The 22,482-nt window shown below is 38.1% G+C and overlaps 1 protein-coding gene across 1 annotated transcript; it reads left to right on the plus strand.

The window, feature by feature from the left end:
* The first annotated feature begins 4,196 nt into the window (after positions 1 to 4,196).
* On the plus strand, positions 4,197 to 22,295 carry LOC139687605 (neurogenic locus protein delta-like). The gene is made up of 8 exons (XM_071584830.1): positions 4,197 to 4,283; positions 9,974 to 10,151; positions 10,671 to 10,790; positions 10,906 to 10,966; positions 15,229 to 15,359; positions 17,146 to 17,206; positions 17,285 to 17,415; positions 22,039 to 22,295. Exons 1-8 carry the CDS (start codon positions 4,197 to 4,199, stop codon positions 22,293 to 22,295), a joined length of 1,026 nt encoding a protein of 341 aa, XP_071440931.1.
* The last annotated feature ends 187 nt before the right edge of the window (positions 22,296 to 22,482 follow it).

Genomic DNA, 22,482 nt, shown 5'->3' on the forward strand with positions numbered 1-22,482 from the left:
TTATAACGATTAACCCTGAAAATTAACCTTTCACAGATGCTTCGGAAAACTGTGACTTAGTTCGTTTTGATATAGCCTTATTCTCCCGGCCTCTAATGGCCCGCGGTGACGCCCAGGAACATCGGCCCTTCCCCGCACGAGAGGTGTCATTCACCCTCGTGCCCGCCTGGTCTATGGCCAGTCAGTCAGTCACCTCGCCGCCCTTCACACCTCTCCTCTTTCTCTCTCCCCCCACCACCCGGCCGCTTGGGTAGCACGCCGCCATTGTCACTCTACGATGCAATGCCTTCAATGTGCTCGAAGTGGATTATGTATTTGTGCCGCGCGTGCCCTGGCCTTCCCCTAGGCCCCCGTTCCGACCACCCACGGCAAGGGTTTATTGATTATTTAGTTAGGTTCATCTATTGATTAAATGCAGAGCTTTTTCTGAGGTAAAAATTGCAAACGGAAGTTTACCGTTTAAGATAGGTTTTAGATGGACACTCAGACCAATAACCACCACACTCCTATGCCTCACCTAACGTGACGCATTATACAGCAATTACTCATCCTTCAATTTCCCTGACTCTCTTCCTTCTTTAATCCCGACCACCATACCTATAGTATTCTCCTTTCCTTCCCGTTCCAAACACTCTCCCCTCTCAGGCACAGTTTAGCGGAGAAAATAGTCATTATGCACGTTTTATTCGCAAAGATAATTCATCAAAAGCGAAAGCGTGTTATAAGTAGCTGTTCTTCAATAATGGTAATGATTCACGTTCAATTAATCGCGCTGTCATAAAGGAATAACCCTAAAACCTTTAAACACTCAAATTTTGCTGAAATACCGCTAATTGGAGACCTGTCAATGTTGAGAAAAATCTAACTACAACATGAATGACTTATGTCTTTGTAATTGGTAATATTCATACTTCTTCTTTCCCTTTGCTGCCCAACAACCTAAAAGATAGATTTTGAATAATTTTCAACTCTAAAAACTACATATGACAATTTTCCCCGCATCACAGCAATTCTAAGACATCCAAGAGTCGTCGTCATACCTTTAATGGTTAATTGTTTCTTGTGCATATTATCATCGCAGACAAAGTAATATCAAGATTAAGTTTTATTGTGGAGGTCATCCGACATCCAGATCCTTTGTATTTCCAATTGAGGGCCGCCGTGTTTATCGCATGGAATAAAATACGTGGATAATAAAGCTCTGTTTCTCTTCGAAAGCGGAAATTTCTCACAGGGCCGAGAGGGGGAGAGGTGACCTCAGAGAGTCCGTGTCGAGAAGCTTGAAAATTGCTCCCGCCTAAAACTTGTGTAGCCATCGAGATTCGCTACGCAGGCGATTCTCTGATTTTATTTGGAAGTTCAAGAGTTGCATTGATTTTTTGCTAGGTGATCTTTTGCTGTTAAACACCTTTTCTTTAACGCAGAAATTTCACGGCGTGAAAATCATTCGCCCTGACCTGGACCAAGGACAGTCCCGGTCAAGGCGAATCACTTCTACCCCATGAAATTGCTGCATTTTCGGTGCACATCCGCGGATGACTCCGTTAAAGTAACTGTCGTGGCATCTCGCAAAGTTCTTTGAATTTACCTTAAATTTAGGACACTGAGCGAAACGTTATCCACAATTGCTGTCTCACCAGCGTCCGCTGCGGTGCGATATAATACATGTAAGCAATGACCAGATTCCCTAGAGCTGTCGAAATGGTAGTGTGTAGTATTTACCGGTGGATCCATTAAATAGATACGAGAAACAATGCAAATTCGCGTTCCGCCCCTCAATTCCTTGTCACGCAACTGAAAATTATGTCATTTCCCAGCCGGATGCGACACCTTCATGGATGCTGCGAACTGTCTGTCGAGAATTGGTTAAAACTCAACGACCTAGGTTACTAACATGTCTGCGTGGGAATAGCGAGCCAGGGTATTTCTCCTCTACATCTTTATTAAAGTCCACATTTTTCAAGGGTGAATACTTTCAGCGGCCATGACAATCAAAATAGTATGAAGACCCTTATGACCTAATCATGACCTATCTCTAAAAAAGTACGAATCCATTATGTAGATAAGGTACAACATCATTTTGTGTTCACGCCTCTACACCTTGGTCCAACCACATTTCACATCGACGATTGTGAAACATTACATTACAAGCCACCGCTAGGTTGTGTGGCAGGAAGTGATAAGTTACCATACTACTTTTGACCCAAATACTTTTACCACCCTAGTGCGGTCGGACAATGTTCTTCCGATCTTTGTCGTTCGTGGTGAAAATGGCATCGTAAATCTCACTATCCTTAATCTCTCTAATTTCATTTACATGATCTCTCCTACCGTGGTACAATGGGGCTAATTACACATTTTCAACCTCATCGCTAAAGAGACCCAATTACGCAAGAGATTAATCTGCAAGTAATCGCTTTGGTTACGCTCAGCCACTTCGAGTGGACTCATATAAGTAGAATTAAGCTTAATTGATGCTGATTAGTAATACTAAGGAGCGTTAAAGTTGTTCTTCAACTATACACCTGCGAAATCGTCGAAAATTTAATCAGACTGCTGCTTTGATTTGTCGAGCATAATTCGAGCTTAAGTCCACGGTGAGGGTAGTCAAAGCAGTAGTCATTTTACCGATCACGAAGTCTCCCAGAGAGAGGGATTTCCCAGATTCCAAAGTACCGGTGCTCCAAGGAGCAACGTTGGTGCGTGCGCCCGTTCTTAGAAAGGGACTTTTTAATGGAAAGGCCACCGGGAACGGTAAATTTCCAAGTAAAGCTGTACGAAGCACAATGGAGTTAGATATGACGCGCTTTATCTTAAACGCGCGTTATAAATGTCCTCGAGAATTTTTTACATCGCACATAAATTACAGGGCGAATTTTTTTTGATTTGCAAAGAAGTGGTAGGCGTGACACATTAGTCGTCGAATATATATTTGGGGAGTCATGCCCCGTTAAACGAGTGATAGGTGCTGAAAAAACATGACCATGGCGTCAACTTTGCCTTAGTGTAAGTGCCATTCTTTTTGCTACTTTTGCAATTCACCAATCAGTAATGTACTCTCTAATAACCTTTTTCCTCATCAAGCACCATCTCCATCACCACCGTCCATACAGATGCGTGTGCATGATATGTATCCGATAGCTGCCACCTGCGAAAAATCGGGAAACTAGATGTTCAGCGTTCTGAAAATAGCAACATTTATCCAGATTTTGGTTTTCCTGTCCCCAACGGGGTTGAAAATCTCTTGTTGATATTCAGAATATGTAAATACCAAGCTGTCATACATTAACAAAACAAACTTCCAGGCTCGCATGGAATTGAAAAATCCAGCCCAACAATGCAATCTTTGCATTTCATTTCTCACAGATTCCCCATGATGCGCTGGAACTCATAACTGCTGTTGTTAGTGATGGCGACTTGGAGAAAGACATTGCTCCACGTTCCAATTTCATGGATGTACATGAATACAGAAATCGACGAGTTATTCTTAACAAAATGAAATTTTGAAAATATTTCATGACAAATAAATTTGAAAAATTGGAAATAAAATCTGGGAGTCATGATGGCTTTCGTTCTTTCAATGACACCGGGATCATTACAAAATGCGGATATAACGAGCGCGCCTACAATGGCTTTTAATGGATGGAAGGAGAATTTTCGGGTGTTCAAGCGGCCCAGGGAAGACGAGCGCGTGGCACACAGTCACCTAACCATTGCTGCGTGCAATATGCCCGAGAGCGGCAGCTGCGTGGACGTGGAGAGGCGAGCGGAGAGAGATGGAGCGTATTGGCGCCTGAGGAGGCGATGGCCACGCGCCGCCTCCGGATGCGCTCGCCCGGCCCTAAGTTGGCTCTTGAAGTGGGTTGAAGGTACAGTTAACTCGGGGCTCCTCTTCAGGTCAAGGGGACGTGGCGAGGGGAAGGGGGGGTATCGTCACGTTTATCTTTCAGGGCAGTGGTCTCCTCCGTCTTGTCTTCTGTCGAGAGAGAGCGGGGGGGGGGCTAAGGAGGGGAAGGGGGAAGTGGAGGGGTGAACGGAGGGGGCAAAAGAGATGTTTTGCTTCGGCGGAGTCATTCTCAAGGGTTAAGCGTCAACGGCCCCACGGAGTGAATCGCAAGGGCAGACGGCATCGTCGAGTGAGGGAAAGAAACTATTCGTAGAGTTCGTCCGTCGCCCATTCGACAGCCGTGTCCAAGATGAAGTGGTGGCTGGGGTTCGTTTTCTGCTTGGTGGCGCTGGAGTCGGCGAATCCGGCCGGCTACGTCCCAAAGTGGAAGAAACAGGTGAGCGCGACACATGGCACCAGTGCGCCCCGAAGGAATGCCGGCAGAGCGATAGCCTTTGAACAGGGGTTCCCAGGGGGCACAGGCGTATCCCAGGGGCTATGGGAACTTCTCTCCTGGAGAGGAGCAAAAACAGCAATATTTTGCTATTCTAGTAAATGAAGACGCGTGGGCAACACTTCCACCCTATTGCACGTCTTTAAGCCTCACCAGTAAATATTTCAGCTCTCTTTTCTGAAAAAGGGACTTAGAGTGGATATCTAGCTCAGTGAATTGTATGATACCTTAAATGCCCTATTAACATAGCAAGGTGGCCAGGGAGATAGGAAAATTGGCGTCCTCTTGAGGCTTGCGTTTACTTTATATTTACCTGCTCCTGATATCATCTTTGTGAAGCTTTATTTACCACAATAATATTTTATTGACGGCTTGATTAAATTGAGTTACTGTTAGATAATGTGGGTGTCAAAAATATCAATTATTCCCAAAATGACGCTTCACCGAAAGCCAAGAGGGCATGGGGGTCGACAAAGATTGTGAGCCCCTTCATTAGAACCGAATGGACCGTCTCCAATTTTCAGTTTTTTTTCGAAATATTATACCTTTTCATTTATGGTCGATTTGAAGAGCTTAATGAATAGAACTTAATTTCATTGAGTTATATTCATTTAATTTAATCGTCTCAAGACTTCTCATTACTGCACAAATGGCTCATGACCCACTGTGATTCGACGCCCTTCCTTCGACTGGAAGAGTTCAATGCATGGCGGGGAAAAGACTCAATTTAGAGCCCCCAAGAGTCGGACTGACGAGGAATACCGTCGTTTGCTACCGAAAGGATCGTTTCCCCTCCGCAGTAACTTGACCTGCCCGATTACGGGCGAAGCCTCGAAGGGTCAGTCGGTCGTGGTGAGGCAGATTGAGCTTCCCTTTTATGAAGCCCTCTGGAACATCCCTTGAGCATGCACACATTTCGGAGGAATTTTATCTCTTTCTCTGACGGTTTCATTTCCCACCCTGCATCTAACATATTTTACTCTACCAGTCATGTAATGGAAGCAGTGTCGAAAAACATATTCTCGCGCACACCGGGTGTTATATTTTTTCGCCGTTTCGGCAAGGAAACCATCGCAATTGGAGGTTACCGGGGAGCGGACACATACAAAAAGGCACCAGGTACTTTAAATATGTACTAACTAACGTAATTTCAATCCAATGCACGTGTTTGTTGTGTTTAAAATAAAAACAACCACTTTATTTGGTCAAATTCAAAGGAATCGATATGTTTCTGTGAACATTCTAGTGTAAAATGCTGATAAAATCTGCCCTAGAGTTATCTAGTTGCGTTATACAAATGAAGAGATTTGCCGAGAACATAAAATGTTTATAAGTCGCGGCTGCGTCACAAGGACACACTACTGTCCCCATAATCACCGGTGCGTGCAGACCGCTAACTCAAATTGGTATTACAAATTTAATAAGGTAGTTTTTTTCGCATTATCGGAGAGTAACATAAAGTATTATTACCTTTCTCAGTAGTATTATCATTCGTAGAACTTTTATATTTTGGACTTGTGGTCGTGAGTTTAATCCCAAAATGAAACACTGCTTCTTTCGAGTAGCTAATTGCAATCATTTGGATAAACAAAGCCAGTTTATTTAGAAAAAAGGCGTTTTCGGAGAAAAAATTGCTACCATACAACAGATTTCTGACACTTATTAAATAAACGTCTAGAGAAATGCTATCAGGAATATATCATAATAATATTTGTTAGTTTTAGAGAACCAAGCTATTTTCTAAATCGTAGTCAGAGTTTGATGATATCAAACATGTTTATAATAACTCTTGATTCATCCTATGGTAGTGTCCTAAATCGTTATTATTTTTATCTGCAACTGTCCTGGCCCCTCCTGATAGTAAAGTTTTGCGAGATTGTTAGATCTGTGGCTGTTCGCATTTTTCTGAACAGGATTTCTCCGCTATTTCTGATGAAAACTTTCTAATTTGTTTTTCGGAAGTTTAATGAGAGAGAAATAACCATAGGAAAAAATTAGGAGTGATTATCAATACATAAGTTGTTACTTATTAATAGCTTGTTTGTAATATAATGTATAATATGTAAGTAAAAATACTGTAGCATTAAAATATTTACTGTAGTTTCTCAAATGGGAAAGGGAGCACGGAATCAAAAGGAAGATTAGGAGTGAAAAATATTTTCCGTCGAAGTTTTATTAAACAAGGGTACCCACCACTTTCTGGTATTATTCTCTAACGGCCTTGGCAATGAACCAGCCCAGCGAGTTGATTCTACGTGAGAATTACGCGAAGTCGAATTTTTTCTTATAACTAGAACGGTTATTTTTACCAATGACTCATTTTCAGTGTAATAATTAATATTTCGCGAATGGGATTATGTAACATAATCGTTTTCTCTTGGTTAACTAAGTAGTTCCTCTGTTGTAATAGTTTTGCTCCATAGATTCCCTTATCCAATTCACACGAACATCCATCTAATGCTCGCCCCCGCTAACTCCTTCCTTAGTGTGTGTACACATAAGACTGAGAGTCAAGGTTTTGGCACCACGCCAGCAATCACACTTCCGCGGTATCCTTCCGAGTTCGACGGCCGGTGTAATGTTACGGAAAGCTCTGGTTAATCACTGCCTAACTGGAGCACTAAGAGGAGGGATGTTGGGGCCATTACCATGGATTGGATATCACATCCAGGGTAGGTAGAAGTTTTGTAAGAAGTGCTGCGAATGCCGGAGGAGATCACGCCTTCGCATTGGGCAATGAGGGCGAGGTGGGATGGCGAGGGAAGGGATGGGCGAAGGGGAGACGACGCCTCGAAGGCATTAGCCCGCGCTACTTATCGAGAACAGGAGAGCACATAATGAGTGGGGATGCTCGAACCGCACTCAGCAGCAGAGTTAACCATCAATAAATGGATTCGAGTAGTAGTAGTTTTTAGGGGAGGCGACCGACAGCTAAGGTCATTTGCGCCATAGGGGATGGACAGGAAAGGATGAAGGGTGGAGAGAAACCCGGCGTCGGCATTAGCCTACTCTTTACGAAAGGCGCCAAGGGGTCCGCAGTTTAACGTCCCATCCGATGGACGGCGTACTCACTCAAAGTGCCCTCCACAAAGCACCTCAAGTAGGGATCGAGATACCTCTGAAAAATATTCAACACCGCCGGGATTTGATCCCGCGCCCTCTGGGTGGGAAGCCAGTACGTTAGCCCCCGCACCATCTCGATCCCCATGGATTCGAATATTGCAATTGGTGATGTGGGCCCGTGGTGCAAAGGAAGGTGGTTGTCTTTTTATCACTGTATAGCCCCTTGAGCTAATGTTGACTTTATTTATAAATTTGGGGAGAGTTGATACCTCCTAAATTTAAACTGTGCATAGTAATTACATGCATTGGCATTGAATAGGCAACTTATTTCAGGGGCATAGTTGAAGAAACTTGAAGGGAAAGGGGAGGGGGCACTTATTTGTTGATGGGCACCAGCTTTCACCTCTTATTTCAGCTAATATTGCTTGATCACCACTAAAATCACTTCTTTTTAAATTTACTAGTGATATAATATTAACGTACATACTCATATGGCCATAGGATATCTCATAGCTGGCTGCCAAAATTATGCTAAGCACTCAACTATTTAATGCTGCTTGCAGAGAGTTTAGAGAAATACTGTGATTTATCTCAATATTTAAATGCCTAATTAGTTACAAACTTTAATTATTTAAACTATGATCTAGATAAGAAAATTCTTACTGCATTAGCAAAATTATTATTGCACACATTGCATACGTAAATGTGTGCAATGTTTTGCACAATGATTGGAGGAAAGACGAGTACATAAGGTTGAGCCTGATTTTAATTCCTAGTGCATGTTATGAACTCCTTACACTTTCAAGTCTGTGCATTTTGGTGCTATTACTGAACCTATTAATCATACATTAATACCTTGCTTGAGTATAGCTCACTGTTTACCAGGCCAGGGCACATTCAAAACGTTTGAGCAATGCAGGTTTGAGTGAAATTCCTACGCTGTTGCAAAACTCACGTGATACATCCCAGCCCTGTCATATGCTGCTGTGAAGAACTTATGATAATCTGCAGTTCTATTCCATTGCAGAACAATTCTAATGAAGAATATGAAAACCATGGTAGCACATGTTGATTCTTTTTATATAAAGTTTTCCATGCACATGCTGTTGTTGCTGCAAGCTATATGGCTATACTTCTAGCTCTACCTATTTCTTTCCTCATGAATACCTTTCCACCTTACTGGTTTGTTATGCTGGTTCATTATGACTGGGTAAATGCATGTAGCAACATTAGGGTCTGTGAAGCATCTTTCCCATCCTGAGATAATGGTTTATAACTTTCATGCAAGGTTTCATTACCACTAATATAGCCATTCTGTGTTGGAGAGGCTTTCATTAATATATATATATTCACCAGCATAATCAACCTGAGGGTCGGTTAAGTGAGTTTTGGTTGAGTGGAACCCTCCTCATACCAAGAAAACTAAGACCTGGTGCCCGAAAAAATCACAGCTGATTGTGAGGATGCCGTGAGGCATCACCCCGAATCGAACTAGGGCCCTCTGGTTTAGTATTTTACATTCTGGACAGCCACATCCATTCAGTCATGTTGCCCTATGAAAAATAAGCCTGGTGGGGGAGTGAAAATGTTGCAATCATTTCAACATTGGGTTTATTGTAATAGATGGTAACACATATGATAATTATCATATGCAGAGAAAATTTCATACTGACTCATGTCTATTGGCTAATGTTAAACCACACATAGTGGTACCTCATTGTGGAATTTTATCCTGACTCAGACCTATGACGTCACACCTTTTCTGGATTACAAATTATATTACAAATTTAAGAAAGTTACAGTATATGACATGTCTCTTTTATTGACTAAACTGTGAAAGAACAACCACCAATAACAATAATAGATTAATGCACCTCCTCCTTAAAAGATGTTGTAGATAACTCATTCTTTTTCTCTGGTCTTAAACATATAATCATTTTTCAATGAACATGAAATTTAATGAAAAAACATTTTACTTATTTTTTATTTCATGCTTAAGTTGATCCGACTTAATATGAAAATAATCATATTTAAAATTTGGATCTTGGAACTTAGAAATCTTCAAGTTTAATTGTATGAAGATCCTTTTGGGGCTGTATTTTAGTATGTCGCCAGCGCAAAGAATATGTGTCTGATGTGACACAAGAGGGAAAGTGAAAAATGCCCCATGCCTACAGAAAATTGAAATCTTTGAAGCATTCATGATTGGGGGAGCTAGGAGTGTGTTTCAAACTCAACATGCTATTATATTTATTTTTCACTCACAACCATTATGGAATGCTCGGTTAGAAGGATTTATTCTTTCAATAATATTCAATACAACTAAGTGAAATTATTCTGAGCTTCATTTGTTTTTTAATACCACCAAAGGTAAGAACTAACTATTAGAATATCCCAAGTATTTATGGAGTAGGAGTACAATGGTGGAGATCCACATTATCAGAGATCAGCTTAACTTGTTATCAGCCCTAATTTAACTTACATACATTTTTCCCCAAGCCAATATACATTTCAGAGTACAAATTTTTAAGCATAGAACTTATACTAACAGCAGCTATGGCATATTTCAGGCATGTGAGGTACCTGCCACTCAAAATGTCAACAGCCACTACACTTGTGATGACAATGGTGAGGTCCAGTGTCTTCCAGGCTGGATGGGAGACTTATGTGATGTCCCAGCATGCAGGAAAGGCTGTGATCCACTTCAGGGTTATTGCAAACGACCTGGAGAATGCCGATGCAAATTAGGTGAGCATTTGAATATCCAAATAGATACCTTTTATCATGATAAATAGAACATTATTTATTGTTTCATGCACTTCTGTCATAAATATTGCATATGAAGGCATAAGAGAATAAGAATAGTAAAACAAATATTAAAGGTAAACTTGTTTATATTGGTAAGAATAACAATTGTTTTAGTGTGAAAATTAACTATACATTTCACTATCACTAAGCCGCTTCTCTATTGAATTTTTCAAAGGTTTTCTCTCGAAATCTCACTAACAATTCTTCTTCTAAATCATGTATGTGAAAGTACCTATTAGGGTTTTAATGTTACTAATATATATTTTGACAAAACCTGATGAATGAACTTTGAAAACCGTATAATTGAAAACAAACATGATATACTAATTCAGCCATTTCATCTCATTCAGTAATATTTTCAAAGATTGTGATATTTCAGTAATACAATTTAGTCATTGATAATAATTATTCGAAGACAAATCTTTTTAGACATATTGCCATCATTTTATCTTTACTTAGGATTTTATGGAGACCGCTGTGAGAAGTGCATAGCTCTTCCAGGATGTCAGCATGGATACTGCAATTCCAGCTTTGAGTGCATTTGCCATGAAGGCTGGGATGGTCTTTTCTGCTCTGAACGTAAGAAATTCCATGAGCATTACTTCTCAATGCTGGAAATTGCATCCTGAGGTACTATGTATTCTATTTGTATTCACTGAAACATGTTTTACATTATATTTCTCTCACAAAACAGCAATCTGCAGAAGTGACTGCCATTCAACTCGAGGGTATTGTGAGTGGCCTGGAGAGTGCAGGTAAATATATTTATGTTGTGACTTAATATAGAAGCACACCTAAATTAATTTTGTAAATGTATTGTGGTTCAATTGTATTGTAATGGAAATGATCGGTAGAGTATCAAAAATAAAATAATGATAATAAAATAATTTTTCAAACCCATTTTGTAGGCTTTTCATCAGACTTGATTTAATTGTCAATTGCAAATAACAGAGACTATCAATTCAAAGGAAATAAGACATTTCATTCATATTATATGATTTAATAGCTTTAAAATGTTAAATAACATGAGTTAATTGCTGAAATTTCATTATTGGATCCAAGTTCAATGTGGGCTTAAAACTTTAATAAAAATGGGAAATTTTAACATTATTTTACTATTATTAAGTTGAATTTGTGTAATATTTCATTTGTAATGTGAATTTAGAAATATATGTACAAGTAATATAGGATGTATAGTATATTACAGAGTAGGAAATATTGAAAAAATTGCCATTGTGGAGCAAACGTATGGAAACTCACAGAGAATTCCACGTAAGGACCTTTAACCATAAAAAACACCCCTTAGCACTTAGCTGACCATAATGAAAACATATGTGAAATGGTCAAAATGGAAAACAAATGAGTAATAGGTACTAGGTGGGGTAGGAGAGGGGATTGTTGAGAGAATTTCAAAGGAAGCAGGAAAAATGGATGCTGAGTATTTTGATTGGGGATGGTATGCTGATGACTGTGTAAGAGCGGAGAATAATAATGTTATTTATTGGTCGTTAGGTATGCAAACTAGGATGGACCTCAAGAATATTAGTAAAGCAAGGAAATTGTAAGAAGAGGATAGGCATACTGGACAAAATGAAGTGAGGTAGACTGTATACAGAACTGAGGAAGGATTTATTGTAGTTTGGGATGGTAGATTGTGTTTTGTTAGGTGAAGATAAGAAATTTAGTGGTGCTAAGTTTGTGTCCATCCAAAACATACTTTAATGTTTGGCTAACTAATAATGAAAGACCCTTACAAAAAAGTCAAATGATGACCTAGTTAAAAATAAAAAAATAATATTTTTTGTCATTGAATCCACTTTGTTTCTATATATACTTCAGGCATCCGTGATTATTTTAATTTATGAAATCTTTCCTGTCCATCTAAAATCATTTTCTTTCCTTGTTTACTTCAAATCAATAGATCAAGCTTCCACATAGCATCATCCTCAAATATTATCCCTTGAGGATTTGTTTGTAGTAGCTTTGCAATTTATAATTCTGTTCCAATCTGCCTATATCTTCATTCACTCTTGGTTTCTCAAATCGGCATGTTACATAACTTTGCTCTTCTCATAGGTCATCCTTGGGACTTACTCTGCAGGCCCTTCCTCCACAATTGGAGGTCCTCCCCTTCCCCTCTAGAGGTTCCACTGAAATAGTAATACTTTTCATATGGGATGACACAGGCCTAGCAACTTCTCAATGTTCAGATTCTAATTTACAATATTGCATCATAATTATGTTTTTCAGATATTTACTTATTGTTCTTGACGTTTAAAATAATGTAAGAAAATACTTTTGTGATATCATAGTAACAATAACTATTGTTAATTTGTCTGGATATTAAAGCATACAATACATGCATTTTTAGGACTCATCAAAAGTAGAAAGTTCAGAAACAGCAATGAACTGGTGAACACGACAAAAAAAAACAAAGCACAAAGAGTATATCCAATATTTAGGTAATATAACTCTCCAAAATATTCTGGATTAAATAGCTATGGAAAGTCTGTAAGAATTTCTTGAGGGTGCATTTTAAAAACAACATCTTGTGTGCTCCTTTGAGTTCATCTCTCGATTTATTTAATAGCACTGTCTCCATTTGATGTTGTTAGATTTGGTCCTATTGCATATGAATGAAGATGGTATTTTCATATGGTCTGTGATAATCATTATTGTATCTATAGTCTCTTAAGTATGCACACAAGATTTTTTTTTATATTAGACAGTGAAAAATTGTTTTCAACATACAATAGGCATACAAAGACATAAACAAGGCACAAGTAGTAAATTAAATTTTAAATAGACACATTTTTTTCCAGGGTGCTATTCTTCTTTTTTATGGTGCTATGGTGTAATACATGTGTCTCATTTTTGTTTTAAAAAAATAGTGTCTGACTGGGTTTACACATCCCAAAACAGAATACTATATATGTATGATTTTAGAGTTAAATTCATTTTTGGGACAGTATTTCCTGACTTTAAGTTCCCTGGGGACATCTATCACAAATTAAATAGGATATAATGCTCTGAAAACTATATCATCGAATTCGCATGTACTCATTCACTCACCCTTGAAATAAATATTCTATTTAATAACATGCCGATGTCGATGCACCCTCATTTTAGTTGGGCACACACAATAATTAAGCTGTCTGCACAAAAGCGTAACACCCAACCAACTTAAGCCATAGTTCCCTGCTGTTTTGTTAGGATCAGTTGTACTAAAATACATTGACTTCACAGAAGTGAGCCACACAATATTCACATCATCTAATCGTGATGATGGAAATAATAAAAGCAATCCTGGATACAACATTCTTTAGTTGAGTAATAAATATTATATATTAGCAAATATAATGAATTAAATACAATAGAGTCAAAATCGGTAGTACTGACCATCTGGGGTAAAAATAACAGTACTGAATGTTAACCCATACAGTTCTTTCACAGATAAGATGTGGTTGATTTTTTTAACCATACTTTTTGAAAAAAAGAGCATCTTATGGGTAGTTTGAAAGATTCTTGGAATCACCACCAGATGTCAGCTTTAGCACAACAAGTTTCCCATGTAGTAATAGGTAATCCTTTAAGAGTAGACACGCTGCTCATCAGTGGTCTGAGAAGAGATCTTTGGTGTGGATGCCTATCTGCTGTTGTTCCCGAGTAGTGACCTATGGAGATGGAAAAAATTGAGTGATTAAATCCTTTGTAAAGAAAGATATGACAGCAAAGGAAATTAATGCTGACTTTCAGAACACTCAATGCTCCTTCATATTCAACTGTTACCAAGTGAAGAAATGAATTTAAATTTGGTCAGGACAGCTTACATGATGACCCACGAAGTGGTCAACCAAAATATGCCTCTACTCCAGAAATTATTGCAAAAGTACATAAAATGGTCATGGAGGATCACTGACTGAATGTACGAGAAATATCTGAAGCTCTGGGGATGCCATCTGAATGGGCAGATCACATTTTAACAGTGGAATTGGATATGAGAAAATCATCTGTTAGATGGGTGCCAAGACTCTTGATGCAGGATCACAAATGTATCTGGATAGAAATTCCGAACAATCTTTGACCCATCTTATGAGCAACCAATGAGATTTTTTGTGCCAGCTTGTGACCACAGATGAAATTTGGGTCCACCTCAGAGACAAAACAGCAGTCAAAGCAGTGGAAACAATGTTGATTCACCACCACCAAAGACAGAAAAGGTAATACGATTGGCCGGAAGGTGATGGATTCAGTTTTCTAGGATGCAAAAGGTTTTCTGCAGATAGATTATCTTCTCACTGGTCAAGCAATTACTGGAAAATGCACGCTAACCTTCTGGACCAACCACAGCAAAAGATATCTGAAAAAACGCTAGGTTTGGCAATATAGAAAGTCGTCTTTCATCAAGACAATCCATGCAAGACAAGCACATATATGCACAAGTGTCATTGCCATGGCAAAAATAAGTGAACTAAGATACAAATTGTTACCACACTTGCCTTATTTGGATTCAACAGAATTTCTAACTTTCCCAAAGCTCAAAATTTTCCCCCAGGGGTGGATGGAGATTCTCTTCAAACAAAGACCTAGCAGCCATAGTAGGTGGGTATTATGCAGGCTTGAAGGAATCTAATTATTTAGATGGGATGAGGACATTGAAACATCTCTGGACCAAGTTTATTAGTGTACAGGGAGACTACATTGAAAAATAAAAAGTTTCCCTGAGCTAAATTGCTTATTTCTATTCCATTCCAACAACTTTTCAAATTACTCTCGCATATTCAATCAAAAATGGTTCATGTTTCAGGCAAAACATTTTATAACTTATACAAAACAATATTCCTCCAAGTTTTCTGTCAGTGTTTTCATATATAATATTGATGCTAATGTTTATTTTAGACAACGCAGTCATAATCAATAATATTGAATGGGTTGTCCTGAAAAATGTAACAGTCATGAGTAATATACAGCATTCATTTGAAGACTTCCTCTCATTGCTTCCATTGATATTTATTAGGTGTCGCCTTGGCTGGGCAGGTGAAACTTGCAAGGAATGTCAGGTTCTTCCTGGTTGCCAGCACGGCTACTGTACCAAGCCCTTGGAGTGCCGCTGCAATGAAGGGTGGACTGGATTGATTTGCCAAACAGGTGAGTAACTTAAAATAATTGTCATACCCTTGCACAAGTTTTAGCAACTATAAGCTTCAAAGGTAGGAGACTATGTATACCTTAGGAACCTATTTCATGATGCTAAAAATATTTATCCTTTCTATTGCAAAATGAATCAACCTGGAATTTTTTTTTATTTGTAGAAAACAAAAATGAATTGAAATTATTAGTGCATTAATTATGAAAAATTCTTAATTATTTTTTACTAGAAAGCTTTCTAGAGACTGAGGGATGAGGTAGTCCAGGGTTAGAGCATTGTACTACTGACCAGAGGGCCTGGGTTCAATTCCTGGACAAGCCTTTCTGGGCACCCTCAGCTTCACCCTAGCTGTGTGATTTTTTGGGTACTAGATTTTGGGAAACCATAACCAGCTCAAGGAAAGTAACTGGCTCCCCCTACCGTGATGTGTAAATTTCACACACTGATAGGCTTAGTACCGAGTGAACTCTACTATCACTGACCAATCTGATTGGGTTGATTACTGTGTTAAGGGTTTTTTTTCTAGATACATTTCTTTTAGCCGAAACTTCAATGTGTTGAGAAAATGCGACATATCATTATTATTAAATAAATGTGTAGCCACTGCCTTATTAGGGTGATGCTTCTCAATGCATATGTGCAACAGTTTCCCATGCTTTCCCATGGCCTCCATATTACATACATGTAACCTGCTTTTCTGGACATGACAATTCTTGAAGGCTCATGGAGTTTCTGAATGGTAAACCAGCAGAGGTTCTTCACCTCATTGCTGCTTCACTATGCCTCACAGCACTGCAGATCCTGGTTCTTTTGTTTAGCTTCCAAAATCACGTACAGCTTCCCTAAAATACTTCTTTGGTCAATGATGATTCTGATATCTTCTTAACGAGATTGGCAAACATAACTTTTTCCTTCTCACAAATGATGTCCTTGTTAATAGTATTGCAATTGCTTTTCATTTATCCATATGAGAAGCAACCTTTCAATGTCGTTGAAAATATGTAACCACTGGGTAGATATTCTTGCCACTGCCTTTAAAATATCTATCTCCTTAATCTTGCCCTTGCGGATAGCGCAAAACATTGATTTTGACTGATTGTGCATATGTGCATCTTAGATCAGCCACGCTCACACTCCACTCTTGCTTTTCAATGATTTTACTTTTCATTTTGACAGCTATTTTTATGCTCTTATGGCTGCATTCCTCCGGCTTTTTCTTCTGGATCTTTTAAAAACTATGCACAAAAAAATTGCAAATTATTTACCCGAACATAAGTTTAGAAAAAATGTGTGATCACTAGTGACACTAAGATGCCAGTAGAATGATTACAAAAGCCAAATTGAAGCAGCAGGCATGCAATCACTGGGAATCCCCCTCTCCTCATCACTCTTTAAGAAAGTCATTTAAAAACAACATTTTTGCACACTATGTGAATTACTTGCTATGTAAGGTGCCCACTAAGCGAGTCTCCTCGTGTATATTCTGTAGCCCTCTCCCTAGCCTCCATTTTTGCTTTTCAGATGAGAACGTATCCTCCTCACATCTTTAGCCATTTCCCTCCTTTTTTCTCCACTCAAGTGCCCCTTGCTCCCATAATGGCCATCTCCTCTTCAGTGTATAATATATAGGACATATATTATACACTGAGAGGCCAATTCTCTGGAGTCGTAGCACTTTTATTTTTTCTTCCCTTAAATTGTATTGATTTGCATGTTTCTGTAGATATACATTCTTCCTGGTAATTCTCATATTAACACAATGTTTATTTTTGCATGGATTAACAGCAATTTGCGCAGAAAATTGCCACAGGGAACGAGGATACTGCAGGAAACCTGGCGAGTGCAGGTGAGTGAAATAAATGCTATGAAGTACATATTTTAATATCAATACTTGTTTCTCAAGGCAATATTTTTTCCTCTGTAGGTGCAAAGTTGGATGGTGGGGAAAGAACTGTGATCAATGCTATCCATATCCTGGGTGTGTTCATGGGACCTGCAACAGGCCATGGGAATGCAACTGTGAAGCTGGTTGGGGAGGAATGCTCTGTGACCAAGGCAAGCTCATTTTGATTTACCCAAAAATCAAGTTTGCAAGTAGTGAAAGATGCATTCATCCATAACATAATGTTATCTGTATAAAAATCAGCTGGGCGGTACATAATGATAATAATAGTATTTACTATTGATGAAAAACCATTAAATACACGCAGCAAACAACGCAATGGCTTCCTGCTGGTATATGATTCAAATTATCTTCAAACCACATGACAAATGTCCATATTTGCCCTAAAAACATTCAAGATTAACTTATTTTATATTTCAATTATCACTGTTTGTTTAAATTATACGGAAATGAGGCAAACCTTGTGTCGCAGTTATCAACAACATCAATAATACCCCGCGATCTACCAAAAAGATATGTGGCAGGGCGTTCAATCACCATTTGGGAAGGGTGAGTGATAAGGGAGGATATGAGAGAGGAAGGGAGAGGGGAAAAATATTCGTTAAAAACTATCAATTAATGTGCAAACTTGTATAAATGCTGGAGGAAGACCCGATTCAGAACAAGGGTTAATTTACCTAACAAACTAGTTACTTCTTATGCAAAAAAAGGGAATAAAAATGAACCAAAACCATTCATATGTCAGGCCTCTACCAAAACTAGACAGGTCATACAGAACTGAGAAGTAAGAAGGGGAAACTCTACCATCACATGCACATGCAAATCATTGTCCCCACCCCCAAAGACACAGGTAAGGAATGCGACACACTGGCTCAGGCAGCGGAGGTGGTGTCGCCCCCCCACTACAGAGAGAGATGAGGGATGGAAGGAGAAACTTGAAAACAACAAAGCAGGGCATGAAATACTGTTAATGGCAATCCAATGCAGTCATGCTGTGAGGGATTTGGCAACAAAATACGCGATATTAGTGAAAGTGCATGTATTTAAGTAAAACTAATTATTCACTAGACACTTTGGGTGGCAAGTAGGATTTTTTCTATCTATAGCCCTGCCGTTACTATCCTGTGTTGTCTGTGGGAAGGAGGAGTCCTTGAGTCTGCTAATTCTGGCATCTATTTTCCAAATTTTAAATTCATGATACAAGCAACAAATGTACAGTACAATTTATGTTGGAGTGGGAATAATTTGTGAGACCTCAGCAATGAAACATGCGGCTCTGAATTCATTAAGTAAGTTTAATCTAGCATTGAATCGTCTTTCTTCTAATGATTCCCAACCCAACTCCAGAAGCATTTCTGTGATGCTCTTCATTTTATCATAGCAGTTTTTTACGAAATGGGCTACCCTGAGTTGCACCTTCTCAATTGCCTGAATGAGACCTTTTTCGGTTGGATTCCATACACTATGTGCATATTATAAATCAGGCCTCACAAGAGCTTGGTAACAGTATTCCTTGACCCTAAAGTCAGTCCTGCCAACAATGTATCAAATGAATCCCAATTTTTAATTTGCTTGCCTGCAGATTTTACATATGTGGGTGACCCAAATAAAGTGTTTAGTGATGTTAACACCTAGGTATTTTACTGTATCAGTTACTGCTTGGTCAACTTCATCTAGTTTGTTGACAAATACCATTGATCTTTTAAAGAAATTTATCACCAAAAATATGTAATGGTTTAATGGCAATCCCCATTTCGTACACCATTTCAAAATGCAATCTAAAGCCTTTGCTTGAATTAAATGATCATCATCCCCAGATATCTCCCAATAAATCACAATGCCATCCATGAACATTCTAATCTTACTTTTCACTTTGCAGATCAAACCATTAACAAAAAGTAATGAGATCCCCATGGATACTTACAGGGCAAATTTTTTTCTCTCCAAAACTCAGAATAGACTAACTTACAAGTAAAGACAAAAGGATGCTCCGCAAATGCAGGGAACATAAAAAGAAAATACAAGCACAATATGTGAGCGGGCAAATAAGGCAAACATAAATTACTTATTTCAGCACTGTCCCTTTAACTAAGCACAACCCCTATGGCATGCTTTGCCTTACAGTGTCAAGAGTAAAAATGTTGGCAGTTGTATTTTCTAAGCATAGGTATTTCAATTTCACTACCTTGGATTTCAATACCTCTCTCACAAAGTGATGATGAATGCCAATATGTTTAGTCCTAAAATGAAATATATTACTGTCACAATGCTTCTGAAATGACTTTTTGCAATTAAACAAGAGACAATAGCGTCCTTCTTTCCCAAAACATAGCACAATAAACTATACTGGAACATAGTCCCTTTGGCTCTCTCAGAAAGACAGAGCTCTATCTCTGTACTGGAAAAGGCAACAGTTTTGTTTCATATTCTCTCAGGAAATAGCAGTCCCTGTCATTTTGAATGCAAAATCCCCGCAGGATATTCTGTCATTCATATTGCTAGCCCAATCAGCATCCTGAGAACCTAAAATATTTTCCTGAGTTTTAGTAAAAAAAATGCATAACTTGTTGTGCCCATCAAATTTCTAAGTGAATCAGGTAGAATTAATGAATGTATTGCAGAAAATTGGAGTAAACTTGAGAGAGGAATAGGAAGAACTTGAGATTGGAATGGAAGTCAATTAAGTTTTCATAAAATCAGTTAGGTTAGTGGATAATCAAGCTTTAGTTGGTTAGTCAGCCAAGGATTGCAAGCATTGCTGAGTGCACTAGAAAGTTAATATGATATGTGTAGGATGTGAATCAGTGTAAACAAAATAAACATTATGTAGTTTTGGAGAAAGAGGAAAGCTACATGAGTTACATAAATATTTAAATAGGAGTTCATAAACTACAGCAGGTGGAACATTTTACCTATCTTAAAAATGTTGTGGACCGAAAAACGACTCATCAAAACTTTGATATGGAGCATGGTTTTGTACTACTCTGGAACATGGTCATTAAAGCAAAACGATAGGCATAGATTGGAGGATTTTGAAATGTGGGTCTGGTGAGGAATGGAAAAGGTGAAGTGGACAGAAAGGGAAACACATGAAGAAATTCAAGGCATGATTGGGGAGTCAAAGGGATTGTTGAGAGAAGTCCAAAGGAGATGGGAAAAATAGAGGCAGAGCATTTTGATTGGCAATGGGATGTGGAAGACTGTGACAGAGGGGAGAATGTTGGACAAATTACGATTAAGTCAGAGGAAAGATGAATTTAACATGAAATGCAATATTCCAATATAATGCATTGTTACTATATTGGGCTCAGATTGAATTATGATTATTCAACTACCAACCAAGTTTCATATATACATGTATAATTCTTGCAGAATTTCCAACTTTAGATTGATTTCCAATGCTTTTTAAAATTTTTATATTTGAAATAAAAATTTACTAGAGATTAGCATGAAATAATATAAAACCAAGTTTATTCAACATTTGTGGCATTATTTTAAGTTATTAAAAAAAACTGCTTCCACTGGAAAAAACATAACATTTCATGCCATTCAGTTCATTGGGTTGGCTGTTTCTCATTGTGATAGTAATTGAAAGCATTAATTAACATGCACTGAATGCCAGTTTATTAGGAAAAGCTAATTTTAATGGACCAATAAACATCAGATGACCATAAAAATGTGCAGTTATGACAGAAACTTAGGGTACAATATCATGCTAACATACATAAATTTGAGTTTTGATCGAATTCATTCAAATAGAGACCGGGCCAGGTTATAAAAATATATCCATTTAAAAGCTATATAAAAAAATGGGGGCTCTTAAAAGATGTTTTTAATATCTTTTGAACCTGAATGAGATGAATTTATGATTTATTTAATTACAAATAATTTCCACCAAGCTATAAGCTCTAATAAGACTACATAACATGAGTGCAAAAATGGACATGATAAAATCTCATTGTGATGGTTGGTATTCTAATATCGGTTTAGTGAAGTTTAGATTATTTTTAAAAGTTGACTTAGTTCGAATCTTGATGTGCCAAATATATATTATTAGCTCTAAAGTAATTAGGTTTTTCTGTGATGCGGCATAATGAAAAACTTCCAATAGTTTGATATTGGATTTGGCATGTATTGTTTTTTGAGAGAGTATACTATACATTATACTCTCATTACTTAAAATATTATGAGGCTTTTTCAGTGCTTTGTTGATTCAAATTTCAATTCTTACACATTTAAATTGGTATTACGATTGAATTAACACTAACATGTATAGAGAATTGTGGGAAATGAATGGCATCCAACTTTAAATAAAAATCCATGATAACTCTAAAAATTATCTGAGATATATTATTGAATATCTATGGATTGAAAATGTAAGTTAATGAGTTTGTCAATCCATCCTGAAGTTATTTCATTCAGCATAGAATTTCCAAAGTGGCAAAGTTAGCCTTAACTGTCTTTGCCATTCAGTAATTTTTGTCTTGTCATTTGAAAATTTGTTTTCATTTCACAGCCTTTGATAACCAGCATAGGCACTAGCAGAATAACACCCTTACTCTGATATATGTAAAAAAATGACAAGTTTCTAATTTTTGCACATACAATAGCTACAAGATTCTTTCAAATCAAGATTTGCAAGGCACCATTTTGAGTATTTTACTTTCAGAAATGCTGAGACTGACTGTTTTACATGTTATATGTTCTATATAGTTGTACGGCTACTCTTTTACTTGTTCTCTGTATATAACATTTCTGTAATTACACTTTTACAGAGCTCACATACTGTGAGAACAATAAAGGACTCTGTGAGAATGGAGCCACCTGTGTGAGTTTGACTGAAGAAGATGGCAATTACCGCTGCTTGTGCAAGGACGGGTTTACAGGGAGAAATTGTGAAGTCATGAAATTGGTTCCAACTGAAGAGATTACAACTTCTTCCTCGACAACAAAGTCTCCTTCTGGTACTTTGACTGGAGGGGATAATCCTCCTGCTTCACACAAAAATGTAAAGAAACCTACAAGGGCCTAAGGACTCAAATGAAGAGGAGTCCTAAAGGAACCCCGATGACCCAACTTTTTCATATGAACCATTTGCGCATAAATAGGAAGACTGAGTAAATTAAGAGGAAAGCTTATTTATAATACTGAATGTGGTTTCCTGCTCATTACGTTTTAATGGAGCAGGTCTGTACAAAGGAAAATTCATAGCACTTATT

Source organism: Hetaerina americana, unplaced genomic scaffold (assembly GCF_022747635.1).
Source record: "Hetaerina americana unplaced genomic scaffold, ioHetAmer1.1.p SCAF_2, whole genome shotgun sequence".
Lineage (NCBI taxonomy): Eukaryota > Metazoa > Arthropoda > Insecta > Odonata > Calopterygidae > Hetaerina > Hetaerina americana.

Coding starts and splice junctions, on each gene's coding strand:
- LOC139687605 (XM_071584830.1), top strand. CDS start 4,197: ATGAAGTGGTGGCTGGGGTTCGTTTTCTGCTTGGTGGCGCTGGAGTCG. Junction 4,284..9,973: donor TCCCAAAGTGGAAGAAACAG/GTGAGCGCGACA, acceptor GGCATATTTCAG/GCATGTGAGGTACCTGCCAC. Junction 10,967..15,228: donor GAGTGGCCTGGAGAGTGCAG/GTAAATATATTT, acceptor GATATTTATTAG/GTGTCGCCTTGGCTGGGCAG.